The sequence below is a fragment of the Chiloscyllium plagiosum genome, chromosome 6 (assembly GCF_004010195.1).
Source record: "Chiloscyllium plagiosum isolate BGI_BamShark_2017 chromosome 6, ASM401019v2, whole genome shotgun sequence".
Classification (NCBI taxonomy): Eukaryota; Metazoa; Chordata; class Chondrichthyes; order Orectolobiformes; family Hemiscylliidae; genus Chiloscyllium; species Chiloscyllium plagiosum.
The window spans coordinates 74,664,763-74,679,359 of NC_057715.1; the positions used below are offsets into that span (position 1 = coordinate 74,664,763).

Consider the following 14,597-nt stretch of genomic DNA (forward strand, 5'->3'; position numbering starts at 1 on the left):
CTTACTTGTCATGTTTTTCAATACTCCAAAACATATTCCGTGAGGTAGCACTATGGCTCATTGTTTAGTGCTGCTGCCTCACAGCGCTATGGACCCAAGTTTGATTCCATCCTCCAGCGACCGTCTTTGTAGAACTTGCGCATTCTCCCTCTGGGATTCTTCTGAGTGCTTTGATTCCCCCCCCAAAACCATAAATTTCCAGGTTAGGTGCATTAGTCAGGGGTAAATATAGGATAAGAAAATGGGTATGCTTGGTTTACTCTTCAGAGGATCGGTGTGGACTTGTTGGGCTGAAGGGCCTGCTTCCACACTGTAGCGATTCTAATTCTAACATTCATCTGAACGTTTTCCCTTGCAGTTATGCCATTTTCGGTGTTTGAATTGAAGGTGCTTCACTCTGTTCTCTCCATGGTTTCTAATAAGAACTCTGTAGTGTCAATGATTCCAGACTTATGTAGTTTCTGAACCAAGATGTTTTGCATCTTTTGTTATTTTTCACTTCCCAGTGTACGGCAATCCAAGTGGGTCAAGACATTTCAGCAGCTTTGACATATACCTTTGAACATGTTCAAAACCAGAATTTTTTGGAGAAACTCAGCAGGTCTGTCAGCATCTGTGGAGGCAGAGAAACAGAGATAGTGTTTCAAGTCCAGCGTGGCCCTTGTTCAGAACTGAAAAGGACTGCTTAATGCCTTGGCAAAAGTGGACGAGGGATGATAGGAAACAGAGCATGTGGAGACGCAATGGCACAGAGTGATGGGCTTTACATTGTGGTGAAAGAGAAACAGATATAAATTTGGTGTAAATTAAAGTGTGGATGGCAGAAATGGGTTGTCTCTATTGAGTGCAGGATAAAAAAAGACACAGGCGAGATCATTGGGAGGCCGGGAAGTAGAATATATGAAAAATGGAGAACAGCCTCTTACTTGGAGTCAGGCTGTGAATTTGGAATTGTGTATTAACTCCTACAGGCTGTGACACATCAAAGTGTAAAGTTAGGTGTTACTCGAGCTTGGGTAGTGTTTCACTGGAACTTTGCAGCAGCTCAGGACCGAAATTTTAGGATGAGCGCAAGGTTGCTTATTGAAATGAGAAGCAATGAGAGGCTCAGGGTTATTCCTACAGACAGAGTGAAAGTGGTCCCTGCTTCTACCACCTTCCTAAAATCCACAAACAGGATTGCCCAGACAGGCTCATTGTTTCTGCCTGCTCCTTCCTCACCTTTTCCCACCACAACTCAATATTCTTTTTCCCTTGTCCAGTCCCTTCCCACTTACATCTGTGATTATTCTGATGCTTTGCATCAGTTTGAAAATTTCCAGTTTGTGGGCTCCAGTTATCTCCTTTCTCCCATGGAGCATGCAATCCCTTTACACGTTCATCCCCTATCAGGATGATCTCAGCGGTCTCTGTTTCTTATTGCATCCCTTCCACCACCACCTTCCTCTGCCTGGCTGAACTTATTCTTACTTTGAACAAGTCCTCTCACATTATTCAGGTTAAAAGGGGCAGCCATTGGTACCTGCATGGGCCTCGGGTATACCTGTGGGGTACACGGAATATTCCTTATTCCAGTCCTTTTCCAGCTCCCAATCACAACTCTTTCTCTGGTAATTCAATGACATCATCAGTGCTGCTTCCCTCTCACATTCAGAATTGGAAAGGTTTACTTTCACCTGCTCTCACTTTCACCTGGTCTCTTTCTGACTCCTGACTCCCCTTCCTCAACATTTGGTTTCCATCTCTGGGGATAGACTGGCCACCAATATCCACTACAAACCCAATGACTCCCAGTTACATGGACTATAAATCTTCACATCCTGCTTCCTATAAAGAGTATATTGTATTCTCCCAGTTTCTCTTTCATCCGTCGCATCTGTTTAAATGATGCCAACTTTGACAAGGGAACTTCTAAAATGGCCATCTTTTTCCCCAACCAAGGATTCCCCACCACCATGGTTGACAGGGCCCTCAGCCAGGTCAGACCCATCTCCTGCATTTCAGCCCTAAACCCCTCCCTTCCCCCCAACAGTGATCAGGTTCCCCTGCTCTTCACTTACCATCCCATCAGCATCCACATCCAAAGGATGATTAGCTGCCATTTCCACCACCTCCAATAGGATGCCACCACCAGACACATATTTCGTTCCAGTCTCTTGTCACCCTTCTGTAGGGACGGTTCCCTCCAGGACACCTTGGTCCACTCCTTGTCTACCTCCACCATCTCCCCATGGCACATTCCAACACAATCCCAGAAGGTACAACTCCTGTCCTTTTATTTCCTCCCTCTTCAGTATCCAAGGTCCCAAACACACCTTCCAAGTGAAGCAGCAATTTATCTGTACTTCACTCCATCTAGTCTACTGCATTTGCAGCTCACAATTTGGTCTGCTGCACAGAGACAAAATACAGACTGGACAGCCACTGTCCAGAACATCTACCTTGTCTATAAAAATGATCTTGAGCTTCTAGTTGCCTGCCACTTCAACACTCCAGTGTATTCACTGGCCAAAATCCCTACTGCAGCGCTCCAGTGCAAGCTGGAAGAACAGTATCTCATTTTCTGTTTGGGGACCCGCCAGCCTTCGGAATTCTATTCAGTTCAATAATTTTAGGGCCTGAACACTTTCTTCCATGTCCTTACTTCAACCCCCACACACCAGGCCTTGTCATTACATAGGCTGCTACCGCATAGAACACATTGTCAGCCATTAGTAGCAATCGATTCTCCCAGGCTGACCTTTAATCTTTCCTTTGTCTGCCTGACCCTTGTCCCTACCTCTTTAGGCTCCACCTTTACCTACCATTTACTCCTTGCCCTGCCTCCACCCAACCTTTGGCATAGATGCCAACCTTTACCTAGCTACAATCAGATCCAAAGAAGGGTCACTAGATCCGAAATATTAACTTTGCTTTCCCTCCACAGATGCTGCCAGACCTGCTGAGCTTTTTCCAATCAATTTGTTTTTGTTTCCAATACCATCCATGGTTTCTTGATTTCCTAAATGGCTACGGGACGCTGCCAAAGCTGCTCCTGAGGCTGCAACACCAAGGAGGAAGCACACTAAAGCAGTCCCCGCTGCCTCTGACTGGACCCAGAATGTCATCTCTGACAAAGCTGCCTTATTGCTGCCACTATTCTAGCTGGCATCATAGCTAGGAGACTGTCCCAATTCTCGAGGAGTGGGGCCCATCTCAACCTCCAAGAACAGACCGATCATCCAAATCAGCTCCCAAGAAGCTAGAGATCATTCAGTCTGCCACCATTGCAGTTGCCACGGTCACAAGGAATGGACTGGATCCATCACCCACAACCTCTCTTCACCACCACAGCCACAGAATGAAGTTAGACTACATTTGTTTTGTAAATATATTTATTAGCAAATTTTTTTAACTTTACAAACATATAAAATTATTGAAAAATACAATCAATAACAAATAACGGTATAATAAACACAAATTACAATACAACTGCTGTCTACAAACTACTAACGTATCCTATAATACAAAACAAACCCTAACACTGTGCAAAGCAACACCAATGAATAAGTAAATAATAGATAAAAAAAGTCAAAGAAAACAAAAAAAAACACAAAATACAAACCAGCTATGCTTGGCACAAAACTCCCAAACAAAAGAACGGGAGCATTATATACATACCCATATTAACTCAAGAGCTCCCCCCTCCAGGGCTCGACAAGCCTAACCGTCCTGGTTAAGCAAATGCCGTAGTTAAGACAGCTGACAAATCTATATCCAAATAACTCAAGTAGGGCTGCCATGTCTTATAAAAATTGTCTGTTGTGTGGTGCACCATGTTTGTAAAAAAAATCCAAGGGAATGTGCTCCATAATTAATTTCTGCCATCCCAGCAAGCCTGGCTGCTCAGACACCCAATTCATCAGAATATTCTTCCGTGCACAGTATGCAAGAATATTAAATAGTTTCTTGCCATGAGTGTCTAAAGATGGTAAATTTGGTAGACCTTAGAAGAGAGATATTGGGTCTACTTTAACTTCAAGATTACATTTTTAATAGTCTAATCTTTCCTGAGTAATTATTTACTTAATTTCATCAAAACTTTATGAATTCTCTAATTTAAATGGAGACTTTCAGAGGGTTCCACGCATAAGGGAATTGTCCAGCAGAATCTCCACTTTTCCAGACAGGTCCTTCAGTGTCTGCTACAATGAGGATTCCACGGTGCCCTGATGCCTAACCACCATCTACCCTAGAATAATGACGTCTGGCCATCGGAAAATCTGGGTCATTGTTTTTGCAATGATACAGCAGCAGAAGCACTGCTGTGAGCTGCTCCCATTTCGAGCTCATCTGGACCTGACTGGCTGACTCTTACAGGATACACTTGAACAAGTTAGCATTGAGAGAGAGGAGAATTAGCAGACTTAGTAGATAAAATTTTCCAGGCCCAGTTGAGATGTATCCCAGATTGCTGTGGAAGGCAAGGGAAGAGATTGCAGGGGCTCTAATATTAATTTTCAAATCCTCTCTGGTCACAGGAGGGATGCCAGAGGACTGAAGTTTAGCTAAAGAGGTACCTTTTTTTTAAAAAGGGTGATAGGGATAAACCAGGAAAATTCAGGTCAGTGAGTCTACCATAAATGGGAGGGAAACTATTGAGAAAATGTTTGAGGGATATAATTAGTCAACTTAGAGAGGCAAGAATTAATTAATCAAGAAATTCGGTATGGCTTTGTAAGGGAGAGAACATGTCAAATAAGTTTGATTGAATTTTTCAAGGAGGTGGCTAGATGTGTAGATGGTAGTGGCAGTTGGTGTAGTCTACATGTATTTCAGTCAGGCTTTTTACAAGGCCTTACATGGCAGACTGGTAAAGAAACTAAGAGCTTATGGGACCAAAAGCAATTTTGAAAAATTGGATTGAAAACTGGCTTATTGGCAGCACGTAGACAGTAATGGTTGAATTTTTTTTTGTCTGTGTCCAGTGAAATACCACAGGGTTCAGTGCTGAGTCCCTTGCTGTTTGTTGTGTACATTCAGCACCTGTCATGATCAGTAAGTTTACAGGTCTCACAAAAATTGGTGGGGTAATTTGTGAGGATGAGAATGCTACAGACAGGTTGGTCACTGGCAAATAGAATTTAATCCTAAAATGTCAGGTGATCTATTTTGGAAGTACTAGCAATGAAGTATGCAAGGTAATACGTGTTGAATGGGAGGACCGAAGAAGTACAGAGGATCAAAGAGACTTTAGTTTGCGTGTCTACAGACTGTTGAAGGTAACAGGACAGATTGATAAGGTGGTTAAGAAGGCATATAGAATACTTGCTTTTATTTGTGAAGGCAATGAATTCAAGAGCAAGGAGGGTATGATGAAGCTGTATATAATGTTAGTTGGGCCACAGTTGGAGGACTGTATGCAGTTCTGGATGCCACACTTTCTAAAGAATGAGAGGTACAGAGGAGATTCATCAGCATGTTCCCTGTACTGGACAAATTCATCTAGATTGGGTTGATTTCCTTGAAGGGAAGGCGGGGGGGAAGAGATGTAACTGCAGTGTAGAAAATTCTGAGAGAGAAACTTTTCCCCCTAGGAGAGGGGCCAATAATCACAGGACTCTGTTTTAAAGTAAGGAACACAAGTTGAGGAGAATTTTGAGGAATTTGCATTTCACCTAAAGGGTTGTGGATATCTGGAACTCACGATCTAAAAGGGTCATAGAAAAAGGAAGTCTCAAAACATTTAAGTATTTAGATTAACATTAGAAATGCCATAGCGCACAAGGTTGTGGCCTATTGCTGGAAAATGGGATTAGAAGGGATTTGATGATTGGCGTAGACACAATGCACCAAAGGGCCTCTTTCTGTGCTATAAAATATGTGACTGTACAACATACCTTGGAGAGTTATCTGAGTTATGTTAATTCAACACTATCTGTAATTCTAAACCAATATTTTCCTATTCACATTTCCATAATCGTAAAAGTTGTGTTTAGCTTTTTAATTTTCTCTCGACTTTAAACAAGTTAACGTTTTCAATGGTGTCAATCTAGCAATTTGTTATTGATTGTCACTGTCTCATTAACACAGCTATATTTAACACATTATTAATTATTCTTCATCTACTTGCTCACCTCCTTTGCCCTTGTCCTGACCCTCTCCACAACGTCATCAGGAAGCGCCCGCCGCGTGACGTCATTGCCGTGCGTCGGGCGAGGTCGTGCTCGCTCCAGGCATGGTGTTTACGGGAAAAGCGAGTGAGTTGTCCGCCGCCTCCTCCGAAAGGAGCGAATTAATTAAAAACTATGAGAAGTGGAAAAAGAAATATCAACGGAAGAAGACGAGGTTAAAGCAGGAGAGGAAGCTGCGAAAACCCGAATGGCAGGTGGAGAGGGAGGTGATCGCCAGGCTGGTGCAGCGCTATCCCGAGGTAGGAGCGGAGCCCGGGGAGTCGGAAATGGGGGGCGGGCGCGGATTGTAGTGGGACAGTGGGCTGTCGGTGTGAGGTGGAGTCGTAGCTAGGGATGGGAGAGAGTTATGAAGTGGGAAAATGGGAAGTGGTGATATGGTGGGGAAGTCAGGGACGGCCAGACCCAGAGAGTCGTGATTCGATGCGCACACATGGTTAAGCCATTATATAAATCTGGTGCTCGTGGAAACAGGACTGGATAGCTTGTCAAAACCACCAGATCAATGATAGAAATAAAGTTAATAACATTGAGTGAATAAGATCATAAGATGTAGGAGCAGAGATAGTACAGACTCAATGGGCAGAATGGCCTATCATTCAACAAGCTGATGGTGAGAGACTTAAACTGATCACAAGGGCATGTGCCTTTTGTAATAAGGCCTAAATGACATAATGGGCTACAAAATGAAGCAGAACAGAATAGTAGACAAAAATACATCCCTCCTGATGTGGTCAATGCATTTTACACACTGTTCAAACAGAAGGTTAGTGAAATGGTGTCACCTGCCCTGACAGCTTCAGTCGTACCTGTTTCGTCAGTCACTGCTGCGGATGTCAGATTGACCTTCTTAAAAATGAACCCATGGAAAGTGACTGGCCCAGATGGAATCCCTGGCCGTGCAGTCAGATTTTGTGCGGGCTAGTTGGCGGGAGTATTTGTTGACATCTTTCACTTCTTCTTGCTACGATCTAAACTCTCCACCTGCTTCAAGAAGTCTACCATCATCCTGATACCAAAGAAAACACATGCAACGTTCCCCAATGACTACTGCCCGATGGCTCCGACCTCCATAAACACGAAGTGCTTCGAGCGGTTAGTTGTGGCTCATATCAACTCCAGCCTCCCAGCCTGCCTTGATCCCTTGTGATTTGTCTACTGGCACAACAGATCTATGACTGATGCCAACTTCCTAGCCCTGCACTCACCCCTGGAACATCTGGGTAATAAGGATACCTATGTCAGACTTCTAATTATTGATGACAACGCCATCATCAGCATCGTAATTCCAACAAAAATAATCTCCAGACTCCTAGGTTGCTACTCTGCCCTTTGTAACTGGATTCTCAACTTTCTGACCCACAAATCACAATCACTGAAGATAGGTAACAGCATCTCCTCCATAACAATTCTCAACACCAGCGTCCTACAGTACTCCATGTACACTCATAACTCTGTTGCCAAATTTCATCCGAACTCTATTTACAAGTTCGCAGACGACACCACAAAGGGCTTGGTGATGTGGTGCAACAATAATAATCTCTCCCTCAATGTCAACAAAACTAAAGAGCTGATTTTCGACTTCAGGAAGCAAGGAGGAGGGCACACCCCTATCTATATCAATGGAGCTGAGGTGGAGATGGTCGAGAGTTCCTCAGGAATGTTTTTGTGTGTGGAAGTCTGTGTCCAAGTGGATCTTTGGGACAGGTGCTAGTTGAACTCAGGTCTCCTGGATCAAAGGTAGGGACTCGCTGCTATGCCCTAAGTGCCTTCCCTGTTCACCATGTTTACTTAATGTAGGGCATAGCAAAACTATTCGTCTTTATAAAGTATATCCTGATAAAATCATTGTTGATTGTTTATTGTGCAAACTTGTGGCTGGGCCAAAGACTGACATCTTTCATCCTTGAATGTACACAGTCTGCTTCAGATTACTCTGGAAGGTTTCTCAAAAATAAGCAGTCGCATGCTGCTAGTTTTGCCTGTGCTCAGCCCACCTGTGTTTTTTCAAAATTCAGATTATAATGTCCAACATTAAATGTGATTCTGCTGTTAGATAGTGTTAACAATTACTCCAGAAAACAGTTTACGACTATCAGTCAGGCTTGTAATTTGATTTTTGTTTGTGCAAGAAACTACATTTATTCTCTTGCGCAGCTCTATTCTTTGTAGGCAAAAAGTATAGTGTACTATTTTCACTGAGGAAAGGGCTATGAAGAGCACCTTCCCTTGCAGAACCCTGAAGAACCAGAGCTGACTTGTCTGATTTGAACTCAGTCTTTTAGTTAAGACACTTTACAGTTACTACTTCACGCCAACCATTGTTCAACAAATCAGTACTGTGTTCTCATACAGTGTAAATTTATTTTATTTCTAAGTTGATTTTCTTGCTCTTGAGACCTCATGAGCGTTAAATGAAAAGATTGACTTCCTGTCTCTTTTTAGCAATGTTTAAGTTCTTTATTGCCAAGAAATTATCAGTAAAACTTTATTTAATAATCAAAGTCATTAATAAATATTGTGAAAATCTGGCATTTGTGCAAATTTTTGTGGTATATAGTATCTTGCCACCCGAGTAATTATTCTTTGTCCCAACATTTGTCTCCTTTTGCAGAGTAGTTTCACCTTCCAGTTCCAGCCCTTTTGTTGCTTATAGCCCCTTGTGTCCAAGCTATGAAATGCCTCTGAAACTGTGTGCAAATGTCATCCTTCACCTGTGTAACATTTAATTTAGGGGGCAATTTTTTTACCTGCTGATATCCTGACACTCCAGAAGTAATTAGTTAAGTGAAATATTTTAGGGGAAGTGGTGGAGCCATAATACTTTCACTGGACGAGCAATCTTGAACTCCAGACTGTCACTGTTGGGGTGTGCGTTCGAATCCCACCATACCAGATGGTGAAATTGGAATAAGATAAAAATCTGGAATTAAAAACTGGCCCAATCATCACAGTAATGTTGATTGACATAAAAACCCATTTATAATAATATTGTATAGGGAAGCAAATCTGCCATCTGTACCTGGCAAGCCTACAAGTGACAGCTGACCTATAGCAATATGCTCCACTTTTAGCTGCCCTCTGACATACAAAACATTGTTAAGGATGGGACTGATTTCTTTTCCAAAAGGATAGTAACCAATTGGGTTTTTGTGACAAGCAAAGATTGCATGGCCTGCTCCTGCTTTTTGTGTTTCTATGTTAAAGGAAACAGAGGCAAAAACATTAGATTACTTATTGTGGAAATAGGCCCTTCGGCCCAACAAGTCCACACCGACCCGCCGAAGCGCAACCCACCCAGACCCATTCCCCTACATTTACCCCTGCACCTAACACTATGGGCAATTTAGCATGGCCAATTCACCTGACCTGCACATTTTTGGACTGTGGGAGGAAACTGGAGCACCCAGAGGAAACCCACGCAGACACTGGGAGAATGTGCAAACTCCACACAGTCAGTCGCCTGAGGCGGGAATTGAACCCGGGTCTCTGGCGCTGTGAGGCAGCAGTGCTAACCACCGTACCCCCCCCCCCTCCCAGGGACCAGTATGGGAAATATTAAATTTTGACAATGGTATGTAACTGATAGGATTAGGTTGCTCTGTTTTTTTGTTTTGCCTCGATATGGCCCAGGAGTAGTTTTGTGGTCTGTTTTTTTTTTTCACCAGTGGGAATTGAGATTATTTGAATTCGCATTCTCAAGATTATCAGTCCATGTCACTGGATTAGTTGTTTTAACAAGTAAACTCTCAAAACAGCTGAACTGCAGCATATTAATGTTATTTAACATGAGCTGTGGTCAAGAAGTGCACAGATTTAAAAAACTGAATTGCGATTGGCAAGTCTCCTTTCATTCTTGGTGTTTGGGATATAGTAGGAAGCAATTTAATTTTAAGTGAAGTAGAAGGGGAGACATTCAGAATTGGACCACATGGAATTCGGTTGCTCTCTCTTTACCTCCTGAGTTATATAACATTGTCAAAGTTTGACATTTCCCATCCAGTTCCTGGTTATACTAATGTTTTTGCCTCTGTTTCCTTTAACATAGAAACACAAAAAGCAGGAAAAGGCCACACAACCTTTGCTTGTTCTACTATTCAATATGATCATTGGCTGATCATCTGACTCAGTCCGCTATTCCTGCTTTTTCTTCATATCTTTTTGATTCCTTTAGCGCTAGAACTATATGTAACATCTCCTTGAAAACATTCAATATTTTGGCCTGAGAATTCAACAGGCTCACCCCTTTGTGAAGAAATTCCTCATTGCTGACCAGGAACATCCTGCATTTACCATGTCTGGTCCTGTTCCAATTTGGTAGGTTTCTGAGGTTGAGACACTCCTGCCATCATTGTTATAAACTCCAATGAATATAATTGATAATATATTCAGAATCTCTTCAATTTTTAATCCTGCCATCCTGGGAAACAGACTGTAAACCTCTGTTGCACTCCCTCTATTTGCCAGACTTCCTTCCTCAGATAAGGAGACTAAAACTGCACACACTGCTCCAGGTATGATTTCACCAAGATCCTGTACAATTGCAGCAAGACATTTCCTGCTCCTGTACGCAAATCTTCTTCTTACGAAGGACAACACATCATTTGCCGTTATTGCTGCCTGCTACACCAGCATGTTTTCTTTCAGCAACCTGTGTGCAAGATTGGTGCACTTAGGTCTTATCTATGTTATGCTTCATCTGACATGCATTTTTCCAGTCACTAAATTTGTCCAAATCACTTGTCCAAATGAAGCAATTTTGCATCCTCCTCTCAGCTCACCCTCCAATCCAGCGTTGTGTTGTTTTCAAACTGGAGATATTAATGTTTAGTTCCCTCATCTAAATCATTAATATATATTGTGAAGAGATCCCTAAGGTAGGCCACTGGTTACTTGCTGCCACTCTGTACCTGTTTATTCCTACTCTTTGTTTCCCATCTGCCAACGAGTTCTTTTTTCCATGTCAGTACTCTACTCCCATGCAAGTCTCTTAGAAGGTCTTATCAAAAGCCTTCTGAAAGTCCAAATAAATCACATTCACTTGCTCTTCAATATCAACTCTATTAGTGACATCCTGGAAAATAAACTTCAATAGATTCTTCAAGCATAATTTCCCGTTTGTAAATTCATGCTGGCTCTGATCCTGTTACTGTTTTCCAGATGCTCTGCTGTTAAATCTTTTCTAATGGACTGTAGCATTTTCCCCACTAACAATGTCAGGCTAACTGGTCTATAATTTGCTGTATTCTCTCTACCCATTTAAAATAGTGTGACTACATAAGGTACCCTCCAATCTGTAAGAACTGCTCCGGAGTCTCAAAGAATCTTGAAAAATGTCTACCAATTGTTATGAAGTGGAGGTCAAACCCCTCTGGTAATTAAAAACCAAATCTCCAGAAAAGCTTACCTCATCTCGTAATCTATTAAAATGTGCATGAGTGAAAGAGAACTCTTAATTTCCTCTTAAAGAAAAATAATTTATTTTTCTAAATCTCATAATGAACATAAACAAGACTATTAACAAACTGAACACTGTCTTAACTAATTACTATCTGACCTTAACTCTATAAAAATGCTGTGCCAATAAAAATGACTAAACATTACATTAACTTTAATTTCAAGTACACTCTGTCTTCTCCGCTATCTTCAGTCTCCCATCTGCTGATCTCTCTGGTTCATTGTCTTTAATGTTACTGTGAGTATTTTTACAGGAAAAGGTACCTTTTTGATAGAGAGTGCCTTCTTATGGCTTTGCGAATAAGATATTAGATGAGCAGTTAGCTCTACAGCAGTTGCTGTGATGAAATTTTCAAAATGCCCTGGTTTTATACCCCCCAACATTGTACCCTCTCATTGGTGTTGTCAGTATAGTGAATTCAAACTCAGTTGAGTTTTAGTATCCTGGGCATAATTTAAATTAATTGGTTTCCTTAGTAAACATTGATTTACTTCCCCTCTTTCCAATACACCCTGTTTTCATTAGAGCCGGTATATCTTTGGGATGTTGTATGTGCCCTCCTTTGTGAAAACAGAACCAAAGTATGTATTTAATTGGTCTGACATCCCTCTGATCCTCATTATACTTCTCCTGTTTCTGACTGTAAGGGACCTAATTTTAGCTTCACTACTAGTTCTGTTCAGATACCTTTGGAATGTTTATAGTAGTTTGTAAGTTCCCTGTAAGCTTACTCTTTTATTCTGTTTTCTGCTCTGAATCAATTCTTTTCCACCTTTGCTTGAATCTGAACTTCCAGTCTTTAATGTCTGCTCCTTTGGACTGTCTAATATAGTTGTGAGCACATATTATATCCCCTGAAGAATTTCAGTTACCATGAGCAGAGCAGGAATCAGTTCTGTGCTCCACTCCTTTAAGAAAATTTTACACACATTTCCTGTGGCTAAAAGGTGTGCTCTTCCTGATTTCTAGGTATGCTGGACATTTAGCACCCTCTTAACAGCAGCCCTTTGCCTTCCTCGTTCAGAAATGATGCAAGTGCAATAGGCTGGAGAAAAATGACTTGCTGAGGTGGTTTGAGAGGCAATATTGGGACTATTTAGTATGCAATATGTATCCAAAATGAAACAAGTTGAAGAGCACTAATCGACCTTCTGGTTTCACTGACTAATAATACAAACTCTTCCGTGCATAATGTGCAATAAAGCACCTAGGAAAAAGAATATTAGTGCATTCTGTTGTTATTCCTGAATCAAAATGTTCATGATACTCTGAAAAAACAATTTATATTCATGAATAGTTCACAGTTCATGGATTAAGCATTTGTGCATGTAGAATAAGCAAGGAGGAATTTCTGATTTTGCTCAGCGATAGTGTTAAATGAATGTCTAATGCATTGTTAAATTTTATTTAATTGTTGGGAATTCAATTTGAAATAGAGATTCTTCAAATGTGTGAATGAACCAGGATTATCTTTGGACATTCTGGTTTGATTGCACTTTGTTTTCATTGATTCCATAAGCCAGATCCTTTCGAGTGAATCCTGCTCTTGGTGATGCAGACCTTCTTTCTGATATGGGTCTCTGTGAAAGTGGACTTGTAATGGGAGACATCTGTAGTTTTGCTGGAATCAGAATTCCGGTATTTCATACCTGCCCTTATGATGGGAAAAGAGGTTCCTTTATGAATTTCCTGTTTGCATTTTTGCCCTGACTTGGAGGAGCCTACTCATAAAATTTTTGCTGGCTAAAGAAATGCCATCTGAATGCAACTTCATTGAGTTTTGTACCTTGTCAAGTACTGACAGTCAGTCTGTCCAGCATGATCTCCTTACTCATTTTGAGCCCTTCCAGTCACCATAGTCTGGATACTGTCCCCCTCTTTTGTAAATATAGATGGAAAATATTTAATAATTAATTCCTCAGCAGTGTCCTAAATACGCTTTTTTTTGTCCCTCATTGGCCGATTCAGGCAGCGTATTTTTATAGTTATTTTTGTTTTAATTTTGGATGAGAATTGCCTTCCTTTGTTGAGAAGCCCAGTTCATATTAGTCTCAATCCCCATAAATTGAAGGGTGTGAAACACCCATGTTGCATGAAATGTCTGTTAATGGCTTTGTCCTCATTCCTCCTTTTAGTGGCACTGATGTGTACGTTCGTCACATGTACAGGAAATCTAGTCCTTTTTTAATTATTTCCTATTTTCTCCGATGAATTACATAGACTACATTGTTTTGTAATCTTTTGATTAATGAAGTTTTTCCTAATGTTAATATTTTTGTACAAGTTTTAAGATTTTTAAGTGTTCACCTTTTCCAGATTGTTTGGCTCAACAATTTTTCTGGATTGTAGAATCTAGTTACTGAATTGTAACTTCGTCTGGTCCATTAGGCTGGAAAAGTTATTAAATATATTTAACACAGCAACCTTATTTCTGTTTGATATATGTACACACTCACTGCTTATTATAAAATGTATGACTTTTAAGAGGTATGGTTAGTGAGTTAACCTCCTCTATGAAGTGTTATGCACTTTTTATTTAATGAGGTCCTTCTGTGTTAGATTAGATTAGATTAGATTACGGAATTTTACGGAATCTGTGTTACGGAATTTTAACTTGTGTCTCATTAAAACATATGTTCATGTGAGGAGGTGCAGTAGCTTGGAGAAAAATCACCTGAAGTGTGTATTGTATGTGAATTTAAACCATTCTTTATCTGATGGTTAGCTTGTATTGTAGAAATGATATATTGTTACACAGTTAGATCTTTGACATACTTGTCAGCACTCACTTTAAGCAAATATGTTGAGGGAAAAGAAACTTTCTAAATTAACCGAGCAACGCTGAACAGTTGAATGAACAATGATTTATTTGCATCAAAAACCACCTCAAGCCAATAAATGTTGGCATTTTAGCGACTTTTTTTTATTAACACTAATGTGTCAAGAATTTTGACATTTCCATTTTCTTA

General features: G+C 40.9%; 1 protein-coding gene across 2 annotated transcripts in view; it reads left to right on the forward strand.

Annotated features, from left to right (window-relative positions):
• ddx10 (DEAD (Asp-Glu-Ala-Asp) box polypeptide 10) overlaps positions 1–14,597 on the forward strand; it is a 246,547-nt gene that overhangs the window by 28,103 nt on the left and 203,847 nt on the right. Inside the window, exon 2 of one of the 2 annotated variants that reach the window (XM_043691861.1) lies at positions 6,158–6,412. In XM_043691861.1, coding sequence (XP_043547796.1) covers positions 6,218–6,412 — 195 coding nt within the window. In that variant the 5' untranslated portion in view covers positions 6,158–6,217. Of the gene's footprint in view, positions 1–6,110; positions 6,413–14,597 lie in introns of those variants that run through there. The other variant, XM_043691863.1, reaches the window with a different exon arrangement.